This window comes from Trachymyrmex cornetzi, unplaced genomic scaffold (assembly GCF_001594075.2).
Source record: "Trachymyrmex cornetzi isolate Tcor2-1 unplaced genomic scaffold, Tcor1.1 scaffold343, whole genome shotgun sequence".
Classification (NCBI taxonomy): domain Eukaryota; kingdom Metazoa; phylum Arthropoda; class Insecta; order Hymenoptera; family Formicidae; genus Trachymyrmex; species Trachymyrmex cornetzi.
In genome coordinates, this window is record NW_017298142.1 from 137537 (window position 1) to 158108 (window position 20572).

General features: G+C 33.9%; 1 protein-coding gene across 1 annotated transcript in view; it reads right to left on the reverse strand.

Annotated features, from left to right (window-relative positions):
• The window catches only part of LOC108763164 (serine-rich adhesin for platelets), a 67331-nt gene that overhangs the window by 37785 nt on the left and 8974 nt on the right, over positions 1-20572 (reverse strand). Inside the window, exons 2-8 of the mRNA XM_018510540.1 lie at positions 11764-12027; positions 11116-11246; positions 10291-10843; positions 8776-9613; positions 7140-7217; positions 6620-6828; positions 6193-6428 (exon numbers count right to left, since the gene is read on the reverse strand). Of these exons, the coding sequence (XP_018366042.1) occupies positions 6193-6428; positions 6620-6828; positions 7140-7217; positions 8776-9613; positions 10291-10843; positions 11116-11246; positions 11764-12027 (2309 nt within the window). The remainder of the gene's footprint in view (positions 1-6192; positions 6429-6619; positions 6829-7139; positions 7218-8775; positions 9614-10290; positions 10844-11115; positions 11247-11763; positions 12028-20572) is intronic.

The window sequence follows — 20572 nt, forward strand, 5'->3', positions numbered from 1 at the left end:
TTAACTTAACTTAGTTAAAAAAAAATTAACTTACCCAACTCTGGTTTTTACCCTATGAGAAAATAATTGACTGCGTTATAATTCAATTAGGTATGAAGTCGATAATTTTCTCATATCACTTTTGTGTAGATAGAGTGGACTAAACTGAATCGAAAAGCATTTTGCAATTTACGCAATAGTTAATAAGATATTAATTACTAAAAATCACCGAATATTAGTTTTCAATAATTTTGTACTCAAGTACTATCAATTTTACAAAAAAACTGCAAAAGACAAAAATTGTTTATTTTCTTCTCATAGAGCTCTAAGAATTTTTTTAGAATTTTTTATCAACTTTTCAGTACTGCATTTTCTTATATTGGCAACTATTTTTAACATGCGGTACTAAAAAATTCTGAAAAAATTCTCGGAGCTCTGTGAGAAGAAAATAAACAATTTTTGTCACTTGTTGCTTTTCTGTAAAATTTTGATAGTACTTGAGTAAAAAATTATTAAAAACCAATATTCGGTGAATTAATATCTTGTTAACTATTGCGAAAATTGTAGAGAACTTTTCGATTCAGTTTAGTCCGCTTTATTCTATGCGAGGGTTTTATTATTACTTATCAAACACTCTGTATATGGTTTGAAAGAAATCTCATTTTTAAGCTAAAGCCTGCAATTGTCAACTCTAGAGTTAGATAAATCCGTAATTCGTAAGATCTACTTTGAATATGCATTTATATAAACCTTGTAAATTATGGGCTTACTTCATACTTGTGTTGAAGTCTACAGTTGTTAGTGCTAACCTGAGGTAAGTCTATAATTTATGTCATGTGATCCACTTTAAATATGAAATTATATTTAGCTTATCGTTAAAGATATAAAATGGGGCTACTGAAATACCAAGCAGTAGAATATAATGATAGGCTAATTTTGATTAATTAAAATTTTCTATTTAAAAGAGATATTAAATTTCTTTTTTATAAACTTAAAATGTTATCAATGGCTAAAATAACTTTGATAAAATTTTTTTCCAATTTCGCAGAGAACTAGATTTTATTTTTTAATTATTAAAAAGCATCGACATAAAATCGATTAAATTTTTGGAGTTTTCTCTGTTTGTAATTATATTCATATTTGCAGTATATATTTCGTTAATTATAACTCTATGAGAATAGAGCATGCGATAAAAAGAAACCACGAAAAAAATTGTTAGTACAATAAATTTCTTAACCTAATATTATGTATAATATATAATTAATTGCTTTGCATAAAATATATTTATTTATAATTATTTCTTCATAATTGAAATATTAAAATTGATCTAGTTTTTTTGCAAAATTAAATATTATGATTGAAAGTTTATAGCCGGTATTCATAATTAGTTCTTATACGTATTTAAAACTGTTTTAGTACAGTTTTAAAATGTTATAAAAACCAATCACAAAGCCATATTAGCATCTTAAGACATTACTTATTACATTTAAAGCAAAGCGTGATCGTGCGGTGACTGTCCGTGAAAAAGTGATCGGCACCAAAATCGTCAAATAAAATGTTCCCCGCGGCTCGCTGTCTGTCAATGCAAACGTTAAAGACTCGCTGTCTGTCAATGCACCGAAATATGACCGCAGTGAAGCCTTAGCAAACAACTTAGAGTTCTACCTCAAATTTTTCTGGTCTTTTCGTCGTCCTCGAATGGTTTGACTGTCATCGCATGTACATAAAGACACATACATTTGGAGATATACAAAATTACACACTTTGTAAAACTTGCAAAAAATTTTTCAAATAAGATCTAAAAAATCTCCAAGAGATTTTCAAAGAATTTATAATTTGTTATCACTCTGATGTCTTTCACAGCACGAAAAGAGACTAGTGAATGTGTATGTAATTTAGAATTATGTCAAAGATATAATTCTGAAATGCATAAAAAGTTATATGCAGAAAGTTTTTGTTGATATCATTATTTTGGAATAAGATGTAACCATACATTTCTTTTTAAGAAATACTATCTTCGATATTAAAAAAACTCATTTTCACTTGTTAACGAAGATACGTGTACCTTCTCAACTTTTTTATCGAATTATATTGTTTCTTTCATCGATCATCCGAGAATATATGAAAATTGATTTGGAAAAGCTCAAAACGTTCGGCTACCACTTTCAAGTATCGAGAAACCGGAGAGACCGGCAACGCGGAGGATTGAATTCTTCAATTCTCTTTTCTTCTCGCGAAATAAAGGCGGCTTTGGTCACCACGCCAACTCGAAGAAGGTGAGGCGAGCGATTCGCGTGGGCTACCGCCGCTAAACTGAGAGCGTCTACGCCAAGGGGCACACCTGAATCCCGCGCAGCGTCGGTCACTACCTTACTACAACATATAGTATCCCGACGCTATAGTGCATTGCGTCGTGCTATATCGGGTGACTAATTCAATAAAGCAATTCGCTATCTTCCGTGTTCTTTTTCTGCTTGCAACCATATTTTAACTACAAACACAAAATGAAACGTACTTCAATGACCAAAAACGGTGAATATATCTTCTCCGTGAATAAAAACTTAGAGATCTTAGATCGGTAATTATAGTCGTTTTTATATTTTAAAACCATATTAAATATTAAATAACCTTTTAAAATGCGCTAATACGGCTGTGTGATTGACTTATGATATCTTAAGACCATATTTAAGAATGTATTACACGTACTTTTTAATAAAATGTTGAAAAAATATCGAAAAAGTTATATTTATCTATACTGCATTTGAAAGTAATACAAAAACATTTAGCGGCGATTTAGAACCTAGATAAAACATTATTTTATATAAGAAGTGTACATGTTTAAAAAAAATTAAGGTAAAATGGAAAAAAATTTATTTAAACTATAAAACTGTATTGTGTTAATTAAATATAAATAATGACATTATCGAACTGTTTCATATGTGTATAACATTTATTTTTATACGAAAAGTAAATTGCCAATTTACTTTTGACAGAGACTATGCATATCCTTAAGACAATTTTAAATATAAGAATCTTATTAATACCGGGGCTTTCGGAGTATTGCGATTCCATCTAGAGTAATTCATAAAAAAAAATCTATTAAAATATTTATTGTATTTTTTTCTTATCTTTGATATCGATTAAAATGTAACCATATCAAAAGAAGATCCTTAATAAGGAGTGACAGGAGTCGTGGCTTTTTTATCCGGCGAATTCACGCAATTATCACGTCCGCGCATTTTATTATTCCTCGCTCATCGAGCGGTGATTCTGCAACACCCCGTATATTCGCGTCGCAGGTGAGCGGACTATAGAGTGCCAGCAGGGAACGTTGTTACACTATTATTCCTATGCTGTTTCCCTGGGCCCTGCTTCGCTTCGCCTCACCTGCTGCCCACCGCCCGCTTCGCTCGCCATCGCGCCACGTACGGATGATTCCGTGCTAAAACGATCATACTCAGGCAAGAATGGACGGTAGAGATGAGCAGATAAGAATTTTATTCGGAATCTAGGACGAGAACCTTGAGATTCGTGAGCGAACTATGGCTCAAAACGTGGCGATAATAAGCTGCCATCAATTTAACATGTAACGATGCAAAGAAGATAACAATGAACGAATTAGTGGAAAGGGTACGGGTGTCGGACGAGATTGAGGAATATGACTGAAATGAGACTTGATATACCTTGAGTAAATGAAACATTTGAGTTATTATAATGCAAAATTATTAATTTATGATAGCTTCCTGTAGGCCTATTTTATATAAACTTTATATAGGTACTTTATATAAACAAATTAAGCATACCTTTCGTCTATTTTTTATTTCATTCTTGACAAAAATATTTTTGTGAAACGTTAAAGGAGAAAAAGAAGCATCGCGTCACATTTTAATGTTGATTGCTAATCACTTCTTATCAACAGCAAATACAAAATCACGACAATTCCGGCGTAGAAAATGAGAAAGTACATCGACAACAGTAACGTGATTGACAATTGGAGTATTCTTGATAACGTCATGTTTGCAGAAAGCACACACTTCGAAACAAATCATGAAGTGAGACTTACAAAATAAAACGATCGATCCGTGAGTGAGTCATGTAATTTGCGCTCGACTCGGATTTTACAATCGATGTCGCGCAAAATCACAGGTGTGTTTGGATCATGAAGACCAACATTGATTCGAAATATGCATGTCAAGAGTTTTATGTATTATTAAACTTTGAATGCATTCCTTTCTCACATTCCATTGAATCTCTCGTGGCTAACGAAATACGAGATTAAGAGTAATTGCTCTTTTAATATTCCTGCTTGAAATGCGATGCTTATCGAAAACGAAATGGAGATTTCATCGGAAACAATGAAGGGAAAAGATTGGCATAATATCGAGCAAAAACTACTGATATTTCCCGAGACGTTACTGAGATAATAGTTAAGAATATAAGGTCAATCAGCAAAACTTTCTTAAAACTTCTTTCTTAAAAGCGATAAAAATCAATAAGAATGTTTTTCGATACTGTATTAATTATTCTTCTCTCGTTAATAGATATCATTTTATTTTCGTTAACCTGTTCACGATACGTTAATTACGGTATAATTTTATCAACTATTGTATTCCGTACTTTCTATATAATTTTAGTTAGATATGATTTTACTGTCGCAAAACACTTAGGCGCAATATTAAGTCGAAAATGAATTTATTGTCTCACTATTTAAACGTGTCTTTTAACTCTGAGACATCACTGGATTCGCACGGTTTTCGTAGAGAATACTAACCGCTTTCAACTAGGACGTTTACCCAAGGGCTTCGATAATCAATGAGCTTATCATTACGAGTGGCTATATATTCTTTATATATGTAGATATATTGCTATATCTGTTTAGTAAATAGAATATTTAGTAGATAGTAAAGTACGTAGGTAATAAATAAATGTTTAGCAGGTAGAGTAAATAAACGAATAAAAAGGAGTATTTCTATGTGTGCTTACAAATTTCGTACTTAAAAGTAATCAAAAATCTAGATAAGAATTTTACTCGAATGAGAAATTAATCTCATATTACGATAATTTTATTATAATATTAATTAATCTATATATTAATTAATCTAGATATCTGCTGCAGATCGTAAAATAAATTCAAATTTAAGAATCAAGGAAAGTTTATTTTGTTGTAAACTTATTAACAAAAAAAAATCTCACAACTTTTTTTTGTGATTCTGAACGATTGTTGCAAAAATAATGAAAACATACATCGGAAATTTAATTGAGAGTCGCGTGAGTACACGATTGAGCAATTATGACAATTATCGGCAGTCAATATGCAGCCAGACAGTCGCGAAAGCGAAACGATACTTACAATTAGTTACCATACGATAATTGCACTGTTTGTTATTATTAATTACGGTTACGCTTTTTGAAAATGTAAATAACTTAGAGAAAACAAACGAAACTAAAACTCTTTCAATTAACAACGGAGAAAATTTATATAATTAAACAATTCTAAGAACGAGAGTTAGTAAATTTTTTTCGATTCCTAATCCATTTACATATACAATTGTTTAATACATCAAAATTTTATTGTTTTAATTATATAATTAGAAAAATTATATATATATGGGGCATTCTTTCTCAAATTAGCCACCCCCCTGCGCATTTTATTTTTAAAGATAAAATTTTTTTCGAAGCGTCAAAATTTCCGCCTAAACCTCAATTTTTTGATGCCGTATGATGTTTTTTATTCCCTTCTTATGGGTGTGACCATACGTTAAAAATAATGCTCAGTGTTGCGTACGAGGCCCTCGAGTACCCCCGTGACCCCAGCAACCGGCGACGAATAAGCCGCGACAATAACATCGGGTAAAGCTAAAGTCGAGGGTGTACGTGATCTTAGCTGATGTCGTGAACTTTTAAAAGACATCTAGGTCGCGAGTATCTTTTATCCTAATTAAATCATTAAAAAAAAAGCTCTCTAAACGTTATTTTTGCATTTTTCAAGTATTTTGGTAAGTCTGAGCATTATTTTTAACGTATGGTCACACCCATAAGAAGGAAATAAAAAACACCATACGGCATCAAAAAATTGAGGTTTAGGCGGAAATTTTGACGCTTCGAAAAAAATTTTATCTTTAAAAATAAAATGCGCAGGCGGGTGGCTGATTTGAGAAAGAATGCCCCATATATGTTTTAATAATTTTACAATTGTATTACAATTGTAATTACCTTGAGCATCGAACTGTCTCCTTCGTCGCAGCATCGTCCTTCCTTGCGAAGGAACTGGACCTGTTCTGTCGTAGCCATCTTCGTTGATTTCATCCTCGCCTGCGCTGGTTGCACTGTCGCGTTGCACAACTTCATCGCCGCCGATTGTCGACGAAACCGAGCCATTGCCATTTCCTCCGAAGAACTTTACTTTCCTTGCCAATTCTGCATATCCGTGCAAACCGGTCTCACTTAATCTACATGGTAAACATAAAACTACAATGTCTAATTTCGGACATTTTTTGCATCTTAAGAAGGTAATTTTGCTTTTATAAAATTAATATAATTTTTATTTTAAAATCGAAAGAAAAATATATGTACACACTAATACGTTTTTTTTTATAATATTAAAGACATTTAATATTGCCAAAGTGCATGAATAACACACCTAACACTCTCGCTGCCACTACTTTCGTATCTTGTGCTACTGTTGGACTCTCTCCTGGTCCTCGTAATAGCGTCGCGTATCCTCTGGGAGGCGGAACAGGAGTCTCCTCCGGTTTTACGCGGCAATGCAGGAGTAGGTTCGCTTTCGCTCTCCCGAGGACTATATCTCGACGATCTTGTACTCAATGGACTGGCTTCTGGCGATAGATGCTGTTAATAAAATGAGAATTTAGTTAAATTTTTTGCAAAACTTTCAGACCACCAAGACAGTAATACAGACAGTAGTATAATAACATGAGTAATATAAAATATAGGTAATTAATTCAAAATTTGTAATTTGATTTGAATACAATTTAATTATTAATTAATTTATATTTCAGAATTTAAAAAATTCTAAATGTGTATCAGTGATTATTATTGTTACAATTAAAAACATCGATAAATATTTTACAAATTTTTCGAAACGTAAATTAAGTAGAATTTATTGCGATTAATATTAAATTTGTATGCAATCATCTTACACTTGAACAACGTTTATTTGGAGTATCATCAGTGTCATCCGGATTTGAGAATTCTTCTTTGGAGAACTTTCGTCGTACCTGTTTAAGGAATAATATGGGCACGAAAATACCGTAGTTAAAAGCGATATTAGAGAGTTTTTGCAATACCGTTTATCCAGATACGATGAATGCTAAGGTCACGTTCTTTTTCTTAACAATTAATTAAAAAAAGGCTAACGTGACTTTAGCGTTCACATCTGGATCCACGTTATTGTAAAAACTCCCTATTGAGTAATTCGATAGTCACAAATACTATAAATAAAAAAATCAAACGTATGTAAGTGCTTTCTCTCTTTTTATAGGTGGCTCATGAATATGTAATTAGCACTTTTATGAATAAGACTTTCCTGCCACTTCCCAAGAAACCGTTATAATATTATTTCATCATTTCTTACATAAGCAACAGAATAATAGTAATTTTATTCTTTATTTTCTGTACTTTGTACGCGTAGAATTAGCTGTTGCTTTAAAAGAAATTAAGCAGAAAAGTAAAATATATATTTTGAAAACCTTGTCTAAAAAATTTATTTAATAAAGTATAATAAATTTTAAAGAAAAGTCAGAATTTTGTGTGTAAAAAAGGTTTAGATTTAATATAATTTGACAAAAAAATTATTTATGTGAAAATAATTATTGATAAATTACAAAGTATTAAAAAACAACCATTCAGCATTTATATGATAAGATAGTAAAATTGATAATTGTTGGAATTCTGTTTTCAAGTTACATATATTGATAGATCCTGAGTAGTACTAATGGGATCTGTAGCTAAAAGTTAAAATATTTATCTGTTTCTTGTACTTTAGACTAGATATATCATGCTAGATTCGTGAAAAACACGCTATATTATTAATTTTGATTTTTTGTAGTATAAAAATTTTATTTTCATGAAAAACTGTAGAACTATGAAATACGCATGCTAGAATTGTCATTATCTTTTTTATATTAATAGAATGTGCTAACTTTACAGATCCCACTTTTGGGTATCCGTGAAGTTAGCATGACATTCTATTAATATGAAGGAAATAATGACAATTCCAGTAGCATTTTTTTTTCATAGTTTTACAGTTTCTTATAAAAATATAAAAAAAGTTCCGTACGTTTTATACTAAAAAATGGAAAAAATTGCAGCCGGAACTCTGTTTATAAATAATTGTAGAGTATAGATCTCTGCTAGTACTAACGAGCAATGTTGCTGGAATTGGAATAAATGATCAGCACGACACCTTTTCTTCAAGTGTCGTGTTGTCTTTTATACAGACCTATGTTTACTAAGGTTTTTGTAGTATGATGTGTACTATCTACCGTATAAATGTTGAATGTTTTTTTAACGCCCTGTATAAGAATGTTCTGGTAATGCTTTTCTGCTATAAGTATTAAATACACAAGTTTTTCTTATTACATATAATAGTTTTGAATATCATAATTAATGAAAGTGAAAGTAAAAAGTGAAATATCACAAATATATTTAATTCTCAACAGAAAAGGCTTATGTTTCGCAAAGGATGTCGATAACACCTTCACACACGCGCGCGCGAATACGCCCGCGTGTATCGCGCCCACATGCCACAAACAATACACAAGCATATTCACTGACCACTTGAAACTCGTCCGGCCTCTTTCCATAACCGATCTCTAGCGAGCCCTTTCTTTCATTGGTGATTCCAATGACGTCACCGTCACTGCCAATATCCAGTAACTGTTCGATGACGTTCCGTGTCTCCTTTTCGTTGTTGTCTTGCTCCTGATTTTCCACGATGGATTCGATCGGTTCTCGGGTCGCTAGCAAATGCTTCTCGTCTATTGCCTCGTTGTCCAAGACGATAGTATCCTGTTCCCGCATCCGCTCGTCCTGCGTCCTGTTTTCCGCGATGATCATGTCGATCATCCTCGCGTCCTGGTGTTTCGCATCAACCTTCTCGTCTGATTGCGCGTCCAGTACTGTTGAGTCCGATTCGATCGAGGCATGTGCCTCCTCTCTTCCCGATGACGATCTTTCGGCGTCGTTGGCGTTGTCCTTGCCGTCCTCGCACCTCGTTCTGTTCGGCTCGTCGGTAGCTTTCAATTTTGCTGCACCGCCCACAACCTCCGTTCTTTCTTGCTTCTCCTGCTGCTTTCCTTTTGCGGATTCCTTGATCGAATTCGCGCTGTCTTTGCCCACGTCCTCGCGACTATTTTCACGGCGAAAGATCCTTATTCCCGACTTGTAGACTTCGTCCTTGTTAGTGGACGTTTGTGAAATGGCAAGTGACGGGGACTTGCTCTCTTCCTTAAAATCCTTTCGTGCAGATCTCGATAAAGGACGGATGTCGTCCTTACTGTCTTGTTGCTTCAATCGCTCCTCCTTACTGCGGGAGGATAGCAGTTTTGGAATCAAGCTCGGCACAGTTATGTCCTCGCGACTGCGACGCAGATCATCAGTGCTTCCTCTATATCTACAGAATAATAATATAGATTAGTATTAATATATTAATACTAATAAGTAATAATTAGATCGCGGAACTTTATGCAAAATACTTAACTGAATATTTTCCATAAAATGCATATTTTGCAATTTTGTAAATTTACAGATGGCAATCTCAATCTTTTTACTTCACCTTTTAATAACTCTTTAACGAACAACGATTGACTGCTAAAACTGTCCGATAGTTAATATTCAGTTAAGTATTTTGCATAAAGTTCCGCAGTCTAGTAATAATAATGTGTATAATATATATATAAATATATAATTAAAAATAAAAAATAAATATGTACTTAATTATTTAATTATTTACATTAATCATGAATTGTTTGTTTATAATTAATAATTAATAGTTTCACTGTATTTATTGCTATCATGAATTCTCTCTTTCTCTCTCCTCTATGTGATAGACAGACTTAGACAAAAATGACGCACAGATCTAGACGAAAAAACCGTTATCTCGGAAACGACGACAGATACGACAAAATGTTACAGAACTATTTCTGGATCTGTGCGTCACTTTTCTCTAGGCCTGTCTATCACAGAGAGGGGAGAGAGAGAGAGAGAGAGAGAGATGATATTCATTTTAAGATAATTTGTTGATAAAATCGAAGTCACGTTTATTACATAAAATAAAGAAAGAAGTAATACCTTTGAGGAATAAGTGATCGCTTGGGTGATTCTTGTGGGCTTCGGATATCTTCGAACTCCTTGGAGCTCCTTTTAAAAATTGGAATATTTGATTTTCTCTCGCCATGCTTCGTTGGGCTCGGTTTCGTGTCCGGAGATATAAACTTCGCAAGGATTCTTGGCGGTTTTATAAGTGATATTCTCGGTGTGCTCTGCTCCTGCACAGGATCCTCCTGCTCTTTACCCGAGGGCTCGCTTTTCTTATTAAATCTTATAATATCAAATGATGGCACTTCCTCTTCTTTAACGATTGGTTTCTCTCGTCTTGTTCGTTCGTTAATCGATGTGCTCTTCTCGATCGCTTCAATCGCATCTCTGCAGTTGTCACTGGCATCCTCGGCGCAATCCTTCACGTTCAAACTGCCTTCTCGCAAATTTTCAAGCTTCGATAATGTTCTGTCATCGAAACTTGAATCCTCTAATGGATCTTGATAATCCTGATGGCGAGATGGTAAACTGCGATATATTCGCAATTCTGGAGACTTTCTCGCAGCTAACCAACGTGTTGGAGGACCTTTAAAGAAAATAATTTATATTGTGTGTAAATTCGCTGTCATGCAGAATGAAGAAGAAACAATCATAACTCGATGAGGAAACGAGTAGGAAAATGACAATTCAACATGATGATTTTCAACATGAAAATTATTATAATTGCAACGTTAATTAACATTCTCTAATATTTCTCTAATAGCTTTCGCTGTCTATTAAAGACAAATTTTCTTTTTCTTTGTACTTTCTACCGAGTCATCGACGGAAGATTAATTATATATACATATTGAAACGCACCATTAATCGTCCAAGCTCGTCGGATGCTGCGATTCAATATGTCCACTGGAATATGTGCTGTTTTCTCGCTGACAGATTTGCTGGAAATCGAACTTTCGTGCATCCACTTGCCGGTAACGACGTGTAATTCTCTGCAAATTGAACGGGTTTGAAACTATATGAACGCACATGAAAAAATGTACAGAAAACAAAGAATTGCGCGATGTGAAAAAAACGTACTCTCTATTTTAACTTGAATTTGGCGTTACTAAAGTTTCACATATTTCATTTGCTTGTTATTTTGTCTCCGTATAATTTTATTCTATTTGCATTAGTTAGCGAAACTATTTTTAGCAAGAAATTCTATGAAATAATATTATACAACAAAAAATCAACGAGATTTTATTTTCTATTTTGAAGACATATTTAACTGTCGCATTTTTTACTGAAATATTCTAATCATATTTTTTTTGTATATTGCAATACATATTATAAAAGCAACATATCTTTTTACTATAATTATTATTAAATTTAATAAACAACTATTATTAAACATTTAACTAATATTAAATAATAAACAAAATTGACATTTGATGTTTGATCTTTCGCAAAAATTCCTCGCAAAGAAACGGCTGAGTTTGGGAAATTTCAAGTGAGAGAGACACTTACGCAATCTTGTAGCAAACGTTGCAGATCCACTCGACTTCTTTATCACCTGCGCGGTTCCTGATCTCAATGCGACATTGCCGGCACACGCGGTGTCTGCAGCGCGTGCAAGTCGTGCCAATATTGTAAAATCTACCGAACGACGTACTGCATCGTGCGCATTTGCGTCCTTGGTGCGATAGTTCGCCGCCGCCACCGCCGCCGCCGCCGCCGGACGCCTTGAGTAGTCCCCTTCTTCTCAGATATTGTAGATCAGCCTTCAGCCTCCTGCAAACACAAAGCCGGATGCAGGAGGTACCTTCGATCGTCAGCCTGTCGCGCCGAACTTCACATCTTCACGGAGAACCTCGCGATCGTGGTAGAGCGGACTCATGAATATAAAGATTCATGAAAGAGCCTTTTGAAGAAAATATTCAAATAACGCGCGCGCAATTGTTGCGCTAAAAGAAGATAGCATTTCTTTAACTGCGCTTGACAATTGTTCTACGTTGTTTTTATTTTATTAACGATCAGAAAAATATACAGAGTGTTTCTTAAATAGCGGACACTAATCATATAGCGCTATTCCTGATTAAAAATTAAGTCGAAAAGTCCTCTACCATTTTGCAATTTTCCTAATAATACAGGCCTGCAAAATTGGAGGTGTTGAAAGTTGATTGGGATTTAACTATGTTTTCTTACGTAATTTTTCGCGCTGAATCCGAATCCGGCGGCAGAATTGCTCTATCACGTCAGGTTTTTGAGAAAAGTGAGGTTAAAGGTGTCAAAATTGACGTTTTTTGACATATTTGTAATTTTTTTGCTAGCGAAGTAAATTTTTTTTTCTACTTTCGTTTACGCCATCTGAAAGTGTCAACATTTATCTTCAAAATATATTTTTTTTAACGCCGTTTTTTTTCACCGAGATAATCTCTGTGTAGTCACACAATTTATCGAAATTCGAATTGCTATATCTCCGGAAAAAAAATCGCTTTGGGACGGTCCAAAATGGATTTTGAAGGGGCTGTATAGCAGTAAATGATACCATCGATGGATTAGACGACAAAAATTTTATCAATTTTTAATTGAATTTCAAATATGGCTGAAAATGGCTTATTTGGCTGTTTTGGGTTAAGATTTCTCGAAATCTCGACGTGATAGAGCAATTCTGCAGATAATCCATCGATGGTATCATTTACTACTATACTGCAGCCCCTTCAAAATCCATGACAAAAGATAAAAGAATAAGCTAATCTGTCCAGAAATACCGTTTGTTCTAATACAACGGTATAGAGATTAGGGTTTTACAGAGATTATCTCGGTGAAAAAAAACGTACGACGTTAAAAAATATATATTTTGAAGATAAATGTTGACACTTTCAGATGGCGTAAACAAAAGTAGAAAAAAAATTTACCTCGCTAGCAAAAAAATCACAAATATGTCAAAAAACGTCAATTTTGACACCTTTAACCTCACTTTTCTCAAAAACCTGACGTGATAAAGCAATTCTGCCGCCGAATTCGTATTCAGCGCGAAAAATTACGTAAGAAAACATAGTTAAATCCCAATCAACAAAACCATGCAGGCCTGTGTAATTGATGAAACATTAATTTCTAAAGATTGCCGAGTAAATGATTGCCGAATCACATGCTATTCCTGATAAAAAATTGAATCAAAAGTTCTCTATCATTTTGCAATTTTCGTGATAGTTAATGATTGGACAGCCGGATACGCGCTTAAAGCCATGGCACATAAAAAAATTTAAGGCATAAGACTTAAGCAGTAAGCGAATCGACCAATCACAATAGAGCACCGTAAGAGCATACGTATATTAGCGAATCCAACATGTTGATTTCGTTACTGCTTAAGTCTTACGTCTTAAGTTTTTCTATGTGCCAAGGCCTTTATTCGGCAATATTAAAAAATTAATATTTTGTTAACCATTGCGGAAATTGCTAAATTGTAGAGGATTTTTCAACTCAATTTTTAATTATAAAGAATAACGCTATATGATTAGTATCTGCTATTTAAGAAATACTCTGTATAAGTCTCTTGATACGAAATTCCCGAAATGCTATTCAAGCGTTAAACTATTCCCTCGGGCGTCGGATTTTACACGGCCAAGTGCGACGCGTGATTTTATCGCCGGTACACGTAGTTACGCTTAATTATTGTTTGCTCCCAGTTGAGAGCGTTGGTAATTAACAGCCGCTCGCATCGTTCATTGCACATATATACATATTTTTATATCGGCGTGCATGATTATTCATCGAACGGCAGAAACGAATGAGTTTACGAGCAGCGGATATATCTCGATCGCCATCGTCGTGGCGCGCGACTTAATGGCCAAGACTTACTCACGCAACTGACGCACGTGACGCGCCGTGTTCTTCTCTATCCATAAACAACCGTTTCATCACACTCGAGCGGTTGCAAAAATTGCGCGCCGCCAGATTTTCTTCCTCGTCAAGCGCGAATAAGCAAGTTGTTAATTATGGCATTAGCCATTTTTTTAATCCCGTCATACACGCGCGAGATGTATGTGCACGATCGCGGTTGGCCCCCGAGAACAATCGACTTCGATCGTTTCATTAAGGATGTCTCTTAAGGATGTATTATATGTATTTTTTAATAAAATAAAAACATTATGAAAGAATTACAGATTTTTCTACACTACATATTTGAAAGAGGAATACAAAAAGTTTGGCGACCGTTTAGAACCTGAATAAAAAATTATTCCGATAAGAAGTAGATATGTTTGTAAAAAATAACTCTAGTTTACAGCAAAAAATTACTTTGGACCGGACTACGTGTTTTTTTATAGATTTTTGGATGCTGAAAACAATGCCTCAAGCGAAAAAATTCTAGCACGTCGGATTTCCAAGATAATTGCGATTTAGTACTTACAAAATAACTTTTTTTGCGATATTTGACATTTTTTTAATATAAAGAAGGTTAACGTGATCTTGAAATTTTGATCAGAAGTCATGAATGTATTGTGCATCCCCTATAAAATGCATTTTTTAAAACCTCAATTATCTGACGTACTAGAATTTTTTCGTTTATGGCATCGTTTTCAGCATTTAAAAATCTATAAGAGACACGTAGTCCGGTCCAAAGTAATTGAAAAAAAAATTTTTTTGTAAACTAGCGTAATCAAGATGAAATGTAAACAATTTTATTTAAACTATAAAATTGTATTGTTGAATATCGATCTCATTGACCTGTTTCATATATTTACAATATTTATTTTTATATTAAATGTATAAATTCCAATCACTTTTACAGAGACAAAGACTATATCTGATATATCCTTAAATATTCTTGTAGATTAAAACTTAAAATTCGCGAAAAAAGTTAAAAAGCAAAAATTAAAACTCAAAAATATGAATGTTAAGGAAATGCTTATTGAATCAATATAAATTTATATGTATAGTTTACTTGACACTTTTGTACACTTGTAATTAATTAATTACGTGGATAAGCAACATGTTGCATGTTATGGACGAGAACCAAATCTGTGCACACACATTTATTTATAACGTTATATATAATCAGACAGACATTTACTTCAAATGTCACGCAGCCGACGACTGCAATTACGCAATTAATAATTGCGAACTTTATTCAATCTCGACGAATACATCTTCTTAACTGTTTTTCGTAACATTACAAAATCTTACCAATCGATTAGTTGTAATTGCAATGATGAATTAGACCTCAAGATATCTTCGAATCCTTTTAATGAAGACAGTTCAACACTGACGTTACTGGCAATAACTATTTTTTTACTAAACGTTTACTATGTATTGAGTGATCGTATTAAATCACAAGAGACAATTTGTCTCTTCCTGGATTTGAAATGAGTTTTCAACGAGCGTTTAATCGACCGGATGATAAATCGCCATAGGATGCATAAAAAAAGAGCCTTATTCCGACGACGGAATACTACGTCGACTGATTGCCATACCGACGACGAAATGACTCACGGACGGTCGTATGTAGGCTCTTTTTGTTATAAACAGATTCAACATACCATGCGCAAAAGATTGCTACATCTCGTTGCTCGATGCCAACAACGTTCGCGACTGTGTCTCGTGGGTGTTTCACCGGGTACGCGTACGATTCCCATTCGTTGGGTACTCGAGGAAAAATTACGCTAATGGAGCCGATCGCTAAGTCACATCGATCGACAAAGCATGACGCTTAATTCCATAATGTTGTTACGATACAATGTCTGGACGCTTTTAATCGTTCCCTGTGTACTTCTTAATCTTTCATTTATCTTAATCTTTACGAATTTATTGTTATCAATTACTCTTTAATGTCGCAATACGTATAAATATTATGGTGCTTCGATCAATAAATTAATGCCTTTGTGAGCTATGCAGTGGATCTTGGTGTGAAATAGTTCCTTTATTTAATCTTTTAGACAAAAATCATACGTTTCGATCCTTGATTCGGATCCTTTTTAATGTCACAATTTAAATTTGCGGAATTATTGTGTTTCCTGATACAACTGTACAATAATCAAGTGAGTAGAAATTACAATTAATCGCATGCATATAACAATCTACAATATTACTTGGATATGCAGAACAAATATATTAATAATTAAATCAAATATATATATAAAAGATCCAAACCAAGGATCAAAACGTATAATTTTTGTCTGAGAAATTAAATAAAGGAACTATTTCACACACACAACCAAGTGTATGGCTCACAAAGGCATTAATTTATTGATCGATTCATCTCAAAAGAGCTTTGATTCAACGTAACTCTATTTATGTTATTATGATATTTTATGCGAATAAAATGATTCTTGAATTTATTCAACTAATATTTCGCGATTTCACGTGTTGCAATAATGAAATGCAGAGTCTGCTTTACCTACTCCCTCTCCTTCTCATTTTCCCTCTTTCTCTTTCTCTCCGATTGTATTACTCTTTTTCTTTTCTATCTCAGTCTCACATTGGATCAGGTATGAACAATGAATCGTGCAAGAGAATAGCGATAGACTAGCAAAGGAGTAGAATACCAATAAGCGTTGCCAGCTATCCGGCCCAGGAAGAAAATTTCCATACTCGGCGATGCAAGTTACTACTTTGCCGTCGCAGATACGCGCGAGTCTTCATGAATAATTTTACGGCAAACAATCGGCAACTTGCATCAACGCGCTGAGAAATTCTATTTGACAACAAAAGACACCCGATGAAATTGAACTCTTTCGTTAAAAAGGAGATGTATGATAAAACACACACGATGTAGGGGACGGAAGATCGCTTCGTCGAATGCACATGCATCTACGCACCTGACCGTTCATGCACTTCCGTCTCTGACAGTCGAGAAAACTTGAGAACAGTCATTGCGCTCACATCCGGCGGTGTAGCGACAATGTCTCGAACAGGATTGGATATCGCGATCGAGGAAATTACTTGCTATACATATGTGTCTGAATAACATCGTTGCTACATAGCTCACACAGTTAAGCCAAAGAGAGAGCACCGCGTCTTTCAACAATTGACAATTTTTCAAAAATTCCATGTTAAATACATAACCGTTTGAGGTATGACTTGATTCACACTAATTTTAGAAAAAGAAAGTAAAGGACTAATAGATGGATAGACTTTCTTGTTGCTAGAAGAGTAATTTGCAATTTAAAGCTGTAAGTCAGTTCCACTTTATGTTGGACTGATTTATAATTTCAGTTTCAATATTAAAAAAGTTAAAAAGTATATTTTTTAACGTGTAATTAAATTATTTTTAGATATATTACAAATAAAAAATACAAATAAAAAAAGAATAGATTGAAATTTATAATTAAACTATTTTATCAATAAAGAAACAAGTGATGAAGAATAGATAGAAGAATTAAGAAGCTAAAAAGACTTAATAGTGTGTAATCGATGCACTTTTTTCCACCATACTTAAACTTCGTTGAAAAGGGGCAGACGCGTTTGATTGCGTAAAATATGAGCACTTCGCATTAATGCGATATTTAAACGCGAATAGGCGTGCACATCCGGTTGCTCACTGCCATTTCTAAAGGACGAGATATGCCTAAAGATGAGCCGTACTGGTTGCAAACAATCATACCGGCACCAACATATTTAATTCAAGATGTTTTTCGTTTTGATTTTTGTGTTTAAAAGTAGCTATAGAATGATTTATCTTATGTTTGAAAAACAAAAAAAATGAATTTGTAAATTGACTTGATATGGAATCTTATTTTACATACGAAAATATACATATAATTTAGAGCTTGTACAATTTCATAAATTTTCTTTTTCTAGAAATACGTAGATTTCAATCGCACTATATTTAAACTCTACTTCATTTCTTATTAAGAAAAAAATACCATGGATAATACGTATGTATTCTACATAGCTATATTTAATATTGTTTTCATACGTTTCAGTATATTAAATATAAATATAATTATGTGAAAGAAGTTGAAAAATATGAAAACTGTAATGATCATGAAGGCGCTTACCCTTTACGAACCTTATTTATACATGAGGTAATCGGATAAAAATCAAAAAATATACAAAAATAAAATGATACGTGATTTTTACTAAATCTTTTCACTTATTTTAATTATATTATTTAACATCCGGATTTCCATGAAACTATTCACTTGACGCATCCACTGGACGCGACTCTACTGCACATAATATGTTCAAGCTGGAAACCACTTTAGTTTCGATGACAGCTAGAGTTTCAGACGTACCTAAAAATCACTTCTAAGAGGATACGAAGACCACTTTCGGAACAGCCTGGACGCTGTGACCTGTCATCGACTTATCGATCCAAAATATGAACACGTATCTGAGCACATTATCCTCCGTGTTGATAGATTGATAGATTATTTAGCAAGGGTAACACGCGAGTGATCGCGCGCGGCTTCGCGACCCAGTCGCCCCAGTCGGCCGAGAACACCTCGCGAGAGCTCGGCTCGTCGCGATCTCGCCGATCGGCCGGATCGGCGACGGCGGACGGGGACCCTGCCGCCGATGGGCCCCTCGGTACACTTCGTCTGGTTTCGCCACGGCTCGCTCTTCGTCGTTCTTCGGGCCTCAGCCAGCGGGGGCGTGACTGGATGTACATTAGACGACAGTAATGCCTCGTGGTAGACGACGCGGTTATACCGCGTCGGATGCCTAATATGGCCTTTTCACTCGGTTTCCATCGCGACCGGTAATGTAATCCACGCTTACGTGCGATAATGGGAATTTTCGGAGATGCAAAATGATCGAATTTTGATACAAAAGTTTGGAGAACGCGTATAACAGGCTTAAAGCAGCATTATGCGGATGATTCACCTTTTGAAATGCATTTTTTTCTTCTTATTATTCTATATGTATATTAACACATATTTCTCTTAGTATTTGTACTCCAATAAAATTATTATTATTATTGTGATTATTGTATATACATGGGTATCGAATTCAGTTGTGATAAATAACTAGTAATTATCTGAAGAAACGTTCCAGATGTCACAACATGCAGATGATTTGCATATCTTTAAAATTTACGGAGGACGATGCGTGGGGGAAGACACATTCATATCGTCCCATCGATCATCAGATCGATGAGACGGCTGCACCGTAACGGGTTTAATTGCTAATCGATACGTTTCTCAACGACGAGTCAGGAAATGTAACTAACAACTTTCCGTTTACGGTACGATTTTTTTTAAGTAATGTCTTATAAGTATAGTGTCTTATATTTTTAATGTTTGATAATAAAGATATCTTGAAAAAGTATTTCTTGAATTAGTATAATTTATTAATTGAGTTATAAAATCGGTTCAATTAAAAATTTGCTCAGGTTATATATACATAAACATGTCAGATAACATAAATAATAACGGAATGAAAGAATATCTAATTCTAAGTATTTATAATCAGTATTGGTATAAGACGTAAAACATTTTTATATTAAATTACGTGAACTAAATAATTTTTAACTTAGTGAAATGGCAGGCAGGATTTTATTTGCGGATAGCGTTGTAAAATGTATCAAACTGTCGGGATACAGTACGTCGTTAAACAGTATTATCAAGAGGTTCCATGCGGGTGGGCGAAACCATGGTTTCGCGCACACGATAAGGGCCTGCGACAAACACTTAAGAGCGAGAAATATTAAAAGTGCTATAAAACAATTTAGGATAAAATGTATGACATTAAAAGTTTAGAATTAATTAATCTATATTAATGGATAAATAATACAAAGTTCAGAAAGTAAAAAAATCATCAATAAGAAACATATCTTCAGGAAATAAAAAAATTTGATTTAATTGATTTACAATAAAATATTTAGCTAGAAATAATTCAGTTATATTTATTGCTATCATAAATAATTATATCTCTCCTGAAAATTGAAAAACATTACAAATTATGATATTTTCTGTTAATAAAATTAACTTCGTAAAAGATACGCGTAAAAAAATATAAATTTAAGAAAAAGAAAATAAGTGAAAAGATCCAGTATCTATCTTATTTTTATTGAAAAAATAATTAATTTTTAACTTCGAATAATAGAAGAAGAAAAAGCTAATCAGATTGAAAAATTAAAATAAAAAAATTTTTCAGTAATAAGCTCTTATTTTATTGTTGTGATTTTAAATTATGGCCTTTTCACTGAAATTATTCAAATGATATTCCGACGTCTTAGAAATTCAAGCGAAAAGGGGAAATCAGGTCACAGGGGTCAATATCTGGATGTCATGTCTTGAGGATGACGAAGGTGTTTTTGTTCACGTCACGACAAAATGTAGAGCGGAAAAGGATAAAGAAAAATAATTATCTTCAAATAAGAAGAACCGAC